The sequence below is a fragment of the Hippocampus guttulatus genome, chromosome 1 (genome assembly GCF_054856545.1).
Source record: "Hippocampus guttulatus isolate MCC_2025c chromosome 1, RoL_Hgut_1.0, whole genome shotgun sequence".
Taxonomy (NCBI): domain Eukaryota; kingdom Metazoa; phylum Chordata; class Actinopteri; order Syngnathiformes; family Syngnathidae; genus Hippocampus; species Hippocampus guttulatus.
In genome coordinates, this window is record NC_141261.1 from 6003878 (window position 1) to 6014328 (window position 10451).

The 10451-nt window shown below is 42.9% G+C and overlaps 1 protein-coding gene across 1 annotated transcript; it reads left to right on the forward strand.

The window, feature by feature from the left end:
* Nucleotides 1-105: 105 nt before the first annotated feature.
* LOC147210179 (protein-glutamine gamma-glutamyltransferase 2-like) lies at nt 106-8895 on the forward strand. Its single transcript, XM_086106180.1, has 15 exons — nt 106-177; nt 1216-1401; nt 1500-1733; nt 2438-2556; nt 3103-3231; nt 3593-3761; nt 4615-4747; nt 4831-4934; nt 5174-5262; nt 5446-5599; nt 5675-5763; nt 6452-6635; nt 6875-7035; nt 7497-7633; nt 8042-8895. The coding sequence occupies exons 1-15, from the start codon at nt 168-170 to the stop codon at nt 8205-8207; spliced, it is 2064 nt and encodes a 687-aa protein (XP_085962306.1). The 5' UTR covers nt 106-167; the 3' UTR covers nt 8208-8895.
* Nucleotides 8896-10451: the final 1556 nt, after the last annotated feature.

The following is a 10451-nucleotide window of genomic DNA, read 5'->3' on the forward strand; positions in this document are numbered from 1 at the left end:
GGCCGTCTGCCCTTCCAACTAAAAACAGAATAATGACCAGACGAGGTTAGACATGAACTGCCCACTCTGGTTTCATGTGGCTACAAATACCCACCAGGGCCTGGAGCTGTGACTTTGCTTCAGGCACATCTCACACACATACACACACCCCGAGCGCCACTGCAATCATGAGTCAAGGTAAGCTGAAAAAAAGCATGCTCTTCTACATCATAGATGTCAAACTCTGGTCGTGCAGGGCCGCCGTCCTGCATGTTTTCCATCTCTCTCAGTTACAATAAACCTGACTGAAATAATCAGCTCAGCAACAAGCTCTTCAAAAGCCGAATATTGAGCCTGTTCATTTGAATGAGGTGTGTTGCAAACAGGTAGAGATGGAAAACATGCATGATGGCGGGCCTCCAGAACCGCAGTTTGACACCTATGCTCTACATGTTTGTTATGATTTATTTTACAGTAGGGATACATTGCATTGATGTCAAATTATTTTTGTCGCGGGCCATTTTGGAGTCACGCTTTCCCTCGGCGGGCCGTTACGACACTGGAACCAAATAAATGTTTAATCATTCTCTTCGCAGAAATTGTACACAACTAATTAATTGATGGATTACTAGTTTTGAAATCACTCAAGCCAACTCTTTGTTTGTTAAATTAGGTTTAAAGGGTTTTTTTTGTTTGTTTTTCCAGACTTTTTTTTTTTTTTTTTTGTGAAGTTTCTCTTCAACTCTTACCTGGCTGACAGTTTCGGCTGTCACTTCAGCCTTCATCGGAGCTGTCACTGCTTCCTTGGAACGTGTCTTAAAAACAGCTATTTGCTTGTTGTTTGTCCCGTTATTGTTGAAGTGAGTGTCAACAGGGTAACAAAATGATTGCAAAACCGCAACGTCATTTATTACACATGACACGTTGACATTTCTGTACAGATTTTAGCAAGGATCAGGCAAGTTGACACGCATAATTTTCTTTCGCGGTCCACAGAAAATGATGTGGCGGGCCAAATCTGGCCCCTGGGCTTTGACTTTGACACCATGCTCTACAGACTCCAGTGCTTCACTGTTTGTGGATTTGATTTAAAAAATAAATCGAAAAAAAAAAAATTAATTTACTGTAAATATTTACATGACACTCCTGGGATTGGGGAAATCTATAAAATATGAACATCGGTCGACCAAACTTGATGGCATGATATTTTCTCATTGAGTCATGTGTTTGCGTCAGTTTTGGCCATCGAGCGCTGCGATCTTAACATCGGAGGCAACAAAAGCAGCCATCACACGGAGTTGTTTGCAGACCAGCGCCTGATTGTCCGACGGGGACAAGCCTTCACCATCTTTGTCCACTTGAGGCCTGGCAGCAAAACACTCAAAGCACACGACACCGACCTCAACTTCATTGTCCACACTGGTGAGAAAGCAATCGCCCCACCACCGGAAGACGCGTTGTTCATGCACACGTGTGTGTTGTGTGTCTTGATTTAGATTTTTTTTATGTGCACCCTGCAGGTCCGCTGCCCAAAAAAGAATCAGACACTAAGGTTTCCTTCCCGCTCAGTGACTCTACCGTTGACACGGAGTGGAGTGCTTCGGCCACTCACGATCGGGGTGGCAACAAAGTGTCCCTCACCATAATGTCGTCCCCCATTGCACCCATTGGGCTCTACTCTCTGACTGTAGACCACCGCGGGCAGAAGACCACCTTAGGGCAATTCACTTTGCTCTTTAACGCTTGGTGTCCAAGTTAGTCCTCCTTTTTTTTTTTTTGCCTTCACTTTGGAAACCATTAGGTGTTCTATCAAGTAAATTCTTCACCACAATTTACCAACTTGATGGGGGGCAATCACTCTCAAAAGTAATTTGAACAAAGTAACAGTTGGAAAGTGAAAAGTAGTTTCTTTGTTTTCTTTTAGAAGGCACAATGTCACAGAATAATGTGCTAACATCAATGTACATCATTATAGAGGAGAAAAATAATATGAAAATGTATTTTTCTTGAAACATGGCAATATTAACCCTTTGAGGGACATCGGTTACTACGATCGACAGCTTATCATGTTATCAAGTTCGAGGGTTCAGGAAAGGGTGAAGTGAGAAAATTGGGAATTGGTCACATTCACGTGCTTGTTTTTACTTTTGAGGAAAATATTTATAATATTACAGTGATAGCAGTAACATTATGAGTTGTTGTTTGTGGAAGTGGTAGATTACAATAAAAGTGAAATTCTTTGATTTTTTTTTAAATGTATAAGTGCAAACATAGGCAACATTAGAGGAAAGTTTGTAGAGGCTCGAATTGAAATAGGTGTACAGTACTTCAACCATGACTCAAACAGTGAAAATGAAATCCTCTATCCCCAAAGTAACATTCTTGGCGGAGGCGGTGAGGCAAATCCCTCTGTTCACCATTGTCAGTAACGCTTTTCACATTGTGCGCGTTCTCACAGATGATGCTGTGTACATGCACGGCGAGGCTAAGAGGCACGGGTATGTTTTGGCGCAGCACGGCCAGATCTACAGAGGCACGCACAAACGCATCATGGGGACCCCGTGGAATTTTGGACAGGTGTGTACACTCAAAAAAAAAAAAAAAAAAAAGGATCACTAAGTCTCTCTGCGCATGTGTGTACACATGTACCTGGTTCCAAATTATTACGCAAATTATGTTTGTTTCTGAGCTTTATAACTAGTCTAGACAAACGCACTGTTCCAAATTATGATGCACATTTTATAACAAAAAGAAACAAAAAAAGTCATTTGTGGAAAATAGTTTGCATGTTCTCCCCGTGCCTGCGTGGGTTTTCTTCGGGTACTCCGGTTTCCTCCCACATTCCAAAAACCTGCATGGCAGGCTGATTGTACAGTCTAAAATGTCCCGAGGTGTGAGTGTGAGTGTGAGAGCGGATGGTTGTTCGTCTCTGTGTGCCCTGCGATCGGCTGTCAATCAGTTCAGGGTGGACCCCGCCTACTGCCCGAAGACAGCTGGCGGATAGGCTTCAGCACGACCCTCATGAGGATAAGCGGTTCAGAAAATGGATGATTGATAGAAACATCATTTGCATCATAATTATAGACACAATAGGAAGCTTTGTTCCATTTGCTCTGTGTGCAGTTTGAAGCTGGAATTCTGGACATCTGTCTGAAGATCCTGGACGACAACCCGAAATTTGTTTCGGACGCCGATCAGGACTGTTCAGCCAGGAAAAATCCGATCTACGTGACTCGAGTCCTGAGCGCCATGGTAGGTAGCTTAAGGCCAAGGCGAGGATCTACTGTTGATGAAAATGCGGCCACAGCAATGTATTTTTATGACTTCAGTCATGATGGCGAATCAACGCCAAAACATTATCAGTATGCACCCCAATGTGGACAAGCGCTGGAGAAAATGGATGGATGAAGATTTAGTTCATCTTCGCCCTATATTAAAAAAATAAAATAAAAATCCATTCATCCTTGTCTGTCCTCATTAGGGTTGTAGGTTAACTAGATGCCTCTCCCAGGTGACTTTGGCGAGAGGCGGGGCACATGGCGGAAGGTCAATCTTAGGCCACGTGTAAGCCAATAAGACTTGATATTCACTATTTCCGCGTTTGTTGCCTCAGATCAACAGTAATGACGACAAAGGGGTCCTGGTGGGAGAGTGGTATGACTTTACTGGAGGCGTTCATCCCGGTCGGTGGGTCGGTACCGGGGACATCCTGCGCCAGTGGGTGGAGAGTGGCCCCGTCCGCTATGGACAGTGTTGGGTGTTCGCCGCTGTTGGCTGTACAGGTAGAGGATGAGTCCAACTTTGCAAAATCGTTTTCTTGACTGTTAATCCCTCTTTGACGGTTATTTGAAAAAAATGATTGCACAGTCATGGAGAAAAGGCATTTCTGTACAATTTGTGTGGTCCCTTTACGGTTTTGTAGGTCAAACTTATAAAAAGAAAAAAAAAAGAGGGAAAATATCTCCAAAACGTGATGCGCTAGACAAGACTATACATTGTTTAAATCAATATCAAAAATTATTTTGGGAGCGATAAAGCCATTTCTGAGTAGAATTTTCTGGAAACCAGTGTTCCCCCGCCCCCAAAAAAAAATATTTTAATAATATTCCAAGGGTCAGGTCATACAGACAGTTTTCACATATGAGATCATGTTTGTTTTGTTTTTTTAAATCGCTGCTAACTCACAGGTAGCATGAGCCTATCCCAGCGAGACACGGGGTACACCCCGCCAAAAAAATCAATAATCACTGAAAATGAACAGCATAATAAGGAAAAATAAAAAAATAAAAATAGTCAATATTTGTGAATAGGGCGTCCCCCCACGTCTTGCACGGAGTCAGCTGGGTTAGGCTTGAGCTCACCGCTCATGAATTTAGGACAAAAATAAAAATGTAAAAAGCACATTTCAACAATTGGACAGACAGCACTTTTTTTTTTTAATCTTATTTTTCAGAGGTGATTGTAAGAGACTTACTACTTTGTACATGAAATCACATTATTCCAATTACAGAACACGAAATGAAAAGCATGTCTTTCTTTGACATTTGAATGGGTAGTGCATGCACACGCACGCACACACACACACACACGCATACATAGTAAAGACGTTATCCAATGTTTACCTGCTTCCTCCAGTGTCCCGCGCCCTGGGTATCCCATGTCGGGTGGTCACCAACTTTGGTTCGGCCCATGACAGTAACGCCAACCTCATCATAGAAAACCATTACAATGAAGATGGGGAAAGGATTTCAGAAGGGGACTCGGTCTGGTGAGTAACAGTACAGCCAGTCATGGCGATGGTGATCATCATCATCATCATTTACAAGCTTCATCTTCATCTCCTCTTGGCAGGAACTTCCATGTTTGGGTGGACAGCTGGATGACCCGTCCAGATTTGGGCAAGGAGTTTGACGGTTGGCAAACAAGCGATCCAACACCACAGGAGAAGAGTGATGGTGAGCTCGAGTTTTCATATACACCCCGATGGCCGCAACATGAGGTACACTTATACAATCGGATGACATCTGATGCAAGAGCCGTAGCAAAAATTCAAATATTATATTCTTTTGATTTTAATGACATCAGCAACGTATTCATTTGACACCATTTTGATTGTAGCGTAAGCCTTCGTTGAAACACGAATACAAAACTGTTGGAATGAATCCCTCTGAGATCCGCTTCCGTATATTTTCAGGTGTTTATTGTTGTGGACCGGCTGCACTGAGGGCCATTAAGGAAGGAGAGCTCACCAAAAAATATGACGCCCCTTTTATTTTTGCTGAAGTGAGTTTAATGATGGATAATAGTGATGATACTTAGAAAGAACAAAAATACTTGTTAAACTTAGAAATCAACCAAGCTCAAACAAGTTGATGCAATTTGCATTAAACCTCACCTACGAAATAAGGGTAGCGGTTTGGGTTCGGAGAGAGACTGATGACATACGGTAGTTCTGTGTTGCATTAGGTCAATGCCGACGTGGTGGACTTGGTGCACCTGTCGAACGGAGAGCTTGTCAAATTCAGCGGATCCACGAAATCCGTCGGACGCTTCATCAGCACCAAAGCTGTCGCTTCAGATGAGAGACAGGACATCACAGATGAGTACAAGTATCCTGAAGGTAAACACACGTCTTGTGCATTTTCTTCAATGTGCATTAAAGAGCAGCAACAAATCCTGTCGCTTGATGCTTTAGGTTCCAAAGAGGAGCGGGAAGTGTACAAGAAGGCCCAGCACCACAACAAGCTACAACAACGAGGAGAGGACCCGGGCCTCCGCCTCAAGGTTCATCAAACTTGAATTCAACTTGAATTGTAATTGGCTCATTTGGTCTAACAGTGGCCAAGTGGTTAGCACATCTGCCTCACAATTCAGAGTTTTAGGGGTGAATCTCCGGCCGTCTCTATGACATTATGTAAATTCCAATAGTGTGAATGCGAGTGTGACTGGCTGTTTGTCTGGATGCGCCCTGTGATAGTGTTGCAACCAGTCCAGTGCATACACCGACCCTAACCCTAACCCCTAACCTCTAAACCTAAACCCTAACCCTACCCCCGTAACGCCTAACACTAACCCCTAACCCTAAACCTAGCCCCAACCCTAAGCCCTAACCGCTCACCCCAACCCTAATCCTAACCCCGTAACTCTAAAACCACCTAACCCAAAACTCTAACCCCCAAGCCCTAACCCCCTGACCCTAACTCTAACCCTAACCCCCCAAAGCCTAACCCCAACTCCCTAACAGAAACCCTTTTTCATTTGTTAAGTTGATCCACAATTAATTTAATTTTTTTGTGTTTAACAAAATACAATTACACAGAACTGGCTGACATAAATACGTTCAAAATTGATTTGGCATTATAACTAACACACCAAAAAAAAGTTTATGGCAGTATCTGAATAAGAGCAATGCATTATTGTCCTTGTTCTACCGATGACCCAAACTAAATAATTGTTGTCCTTTTTATTGAAGATCAAGCTGGCAGAAAATATGATCGTGGGTTCAGACTTTGAGGTGTACGCAGTCGTCACCAATAACTGCATGGTGACAAAGACGTGTACGCTCCTCTTCTTTGCCAAAGCTGTGGGTTACAACGGCGGGCGAGGAAAGAGCTGTGGATTCACCTCAGACAGACTGGAGGTGCCCGCTGGAGAAGGTGACAACCTCCTCAATTCACCAAAATGGACACACATCGTACAAAATAGCTCATTGGTTGCCCAGTCATTCAAATTAGATTTTACTTGAATTAAAAAAAAGGACTTCAGAACATTCAGAGAGATTCTACTATCCCATTAAAAATGTTTAGAAATTAAAAATCAAATAAAATGTCATCATCTGTAATAGAATTTACAGTAGATTCATGAATGGAGAGTTGACTGATTGTGTTTTTTTAAGAGAGACGACTGTACCTTAAATTGGAATATGGCACTTACGGCCCGGTGATCACGTCCGATCGACTCATTCAGCTGTCAGCCATCACCATCGACAAGCAAAGCGTCGACTACCACAAGGCCGAGAAGACGATAGTGCTAGACGAGCCACGTGTAGAAATCAAGGTATAGTATTGAAATCTGATATGGGACATATTCTGAATTTTTTTTTTTTTACATTTTAAACCAGTTTCCATGTGTCTTCATAAAAGGTATGATATTGATATGATATGATATTCTCCTATCAAAATATAAAGGATAAAGAATAATTACAGACTTAATATCTACTTTTCGGATTCTGGTTCATATCAGTGGGTTTTAGGGGGGGGCGGTTCCATCTCATGCAGTTGCCGAGTATGACTTTCATTAAGATATTCGCTATGCCGTTTAGCCACCGGAGCAACCTTGTTACTACATTTAGCAACATTTCCAACATTTATAGCAAACTTAAAAAAAAAAAAAGTGACAGGGATTAAATCTAGCTACTTATCTTGTGGTGTTATCTGAGCCTTCCGGAGGCTGGAGAATGTCGTAATTCCCCATTTATTTACTGCTGCACTAGCCTTTCATTAAATGTGTTTGTGCAGATGCTAGGAGAAGTCAAGGTGATGCGGCCAGTGTCGGTGAGGCTGACCATGCAAAACCCGTTGCCGGAGGAGCTCCTGGACTGCAGCTTCACTGTTGGGGGAGCTGGCCTCATCGATGGCAAACCCATAACACTCAAGTATGTAGGCTATTGGCGCTTTCTTCTTGACAACATGCATGTTAAGTTCATTGAAAAGTGAAATCAGTGCATGGACGAAAGAACAACAGCATTTGATCCCGCCCACATAATAAGGCTGGCTGACACATCTATCATTGACTCTTGGATTTGGGCCCGTGTGGAGTTTCCATGTTCTCCTTGCTCCCGCATTCCAAAAACGTGCACATTAAGTTTAGTGAAGACTCTAAATTGCCCATGGCTGTGAATTAGTTTGTGACTTGAAGTGACTTTTGATTGACCACCGACCAGTACAGGACGTAGACCACCTTACATCCAAAGTCAGCGGGAATTAGGTTCCATATTCTTATCTTCATTTGGAAAACGTGTGGAATTTATTTAATAATTCTTCTACTTCTGTTATTCTTCCAGGATTGGGCGTGTGGGACCCAAACAGGAAGCCATGGTCACCGCCGTGTTTACTCCGACCATGGCTGGCTCCAGCATGCTGCTGGTCAGCTTTGACAGTGACAAACTGAAGAACATTAAGAGCACCATCGGTGTTGTGGTGAAGGAACGGGACACTTCACTCATATAAGCCCACACTCTCATTTTCAAACACTTGGAATGACATACCGAAATGCATTGTCAGACACAGGGGGTGGGGGGGGGTCGTATTGCTTACTTTTATTTGACCTCCCCTCATACTGTATGTTGCAATACGCAACACAGGTTGACTCGCTGCTATATATCTCATTGATTGGTTACTATGAATTGATCATGTTTCGTGATTTTATAGCATACCTGTCAACTTGTACTTTTTCCCCGTATTTTATACGTTTTTTTTTATCATTTCAAATCATGTACGGCATATTACAACTTTTATACGGGGGTGGGGGGGAAACAATTGTGAACCGATCTCACAAAGACCATTTGGGCTCAAATCCAGATCGTCTCACCTGCTGGTAGCCAACAGCAATGCCGTCGTCCATCGCTACTATTGTCACGGCAAACCAGCAAAAGTAATCTTCAATCGTTTATTATTTTTTCATCGCTGCGGTACGGTCGGATTGATAAAGCATGATGTGCGCATGCGCGGTAAACCGTTGTACTGTTTTTTTTTTTTTTTTGCTTTGTAAGGGGAATCATAATCATTTATAAGGTCAGCTATTAGCCGAGGTGGACAGGTATGTTGTAGTCTGCAGCAAAAATAGCTACCAGTTAAGTTGAACAATTAATGATATTGAATTGTACTTGTTTGACGAAATATATGACAATGAAATCCATCTGTGTTCTAAAGTGCCTGTCTTCATGATAATCGTGGGTAAACTACAGCCTATTGACATTAGGTGAGAGGTGCTGGTCGCCAACGGAGCACAACGAAAAGGCAGTGATAATGGGATTGTGTAAGCGTTGCACGCTCAACAGCGTGTATGTGCAAGTCTGTGTCCTCTGTCCCATCTGGCACGCCAAAACATATTGTCTTGTCGTCATGGACACAGCCTCGAATCGCCTAATCACGAACACCAAGTAGAGGACAAGGAGGATTTCAGTCAACCTTGAGTCTTTTTCCTACAGCTTTGAATGGACATCGGTTGGATTGGATGAATTGGATGAATCCAACCTGCGATTGAGCTCACTCGTCACCTGAGTTTGAGTGTTGATAGCTTGCCGCAGCACACCAAACATCACCGGCAGCTTGCTCATTTCTAATAAAGCTGCTCCCATCTTCTGAATTTTGCGAACCCGCCAGCTCCAAACAGCATCAGAATTCCAAAAATGTATGCTTCTTCCACTTGTTCCAGGAATCCAACATATACCCAGCAGCGAATGTACCATCCGGAAAAAAACAGCTTCTCCCCTTCTCTGCTCTTCTGGCTGAGAAAATGTTGTTGATTGTGTTGAGAGACCAGCTGACCAATTTCGTGGTTTGATATTCGGGAGAAGATGCAGCGGAAGGCTGGGATGCTAGTTGAAAGATAGAAGCCTGTATTCAAGACCAAGTCAGCAGGCAGGGAGAGAGATAAGTGCGGGTGAACGGCAGAGTTGAACGCGTCCACATTTGTGGGGAGAGAAGCAGAAAAAGCTTCACTCAGATGTAAGTAATGTAATCTATTGCCTTCCATGCTATTTTTTTGCTTGTTTACTAAGATTTAGCAAATTTCATTGTTTGTTTAAGGTAGTTTCTTAAAGGTTGTGAATCTCTCCAATAAAATACGATTCCACACATACAGGGGCGGTTCTGGATCAATTTCACTGAGGGGGCCGGGCTGGGGCCAGGGGTTTTGATGGGGGGGGGGGGGGGCACATTCAACCCAGGGCTAAAAAGACAGATTCGAAATCTTATTTGACTTTTTATTTCATCAGACTTTGAAATTGTAGTCATAACATTACAGTGATGAGAAAAAAACAGTATTAGGAGGGCTAAAATGTCTGCAAGCGTAACAATACGTCTGTTGAGAATATTCAAGCCAGGGGATGATATGGTACCAGCCTGCCGGGGACAAAAATTGCAAATACACTGAAGCTAGATGTTTTACATGCATATAATTATCCAAATTTTAAAAGGCAATGTCTTATATATTGATCCTGTTAAATAAAAATTAAAATAAAAAGGGAGATATAAAGAAGAAGGAGATAAAAGAAATAAAACACACACACACAAACACGCGCGCACGCACACACACGCAAATAGCACTCGTGTCGTGGTAATTTCCTTCTCTGCGGACTGCTTCTCATTTTCCCGCTCATTTTTAAATGGCGCAGCGCACTAAAGGGTCCGACTAGAATGTTAAATCACGCACTTTGGTTCCACCTTTCGCGTCGGCGACTCGGCACGACT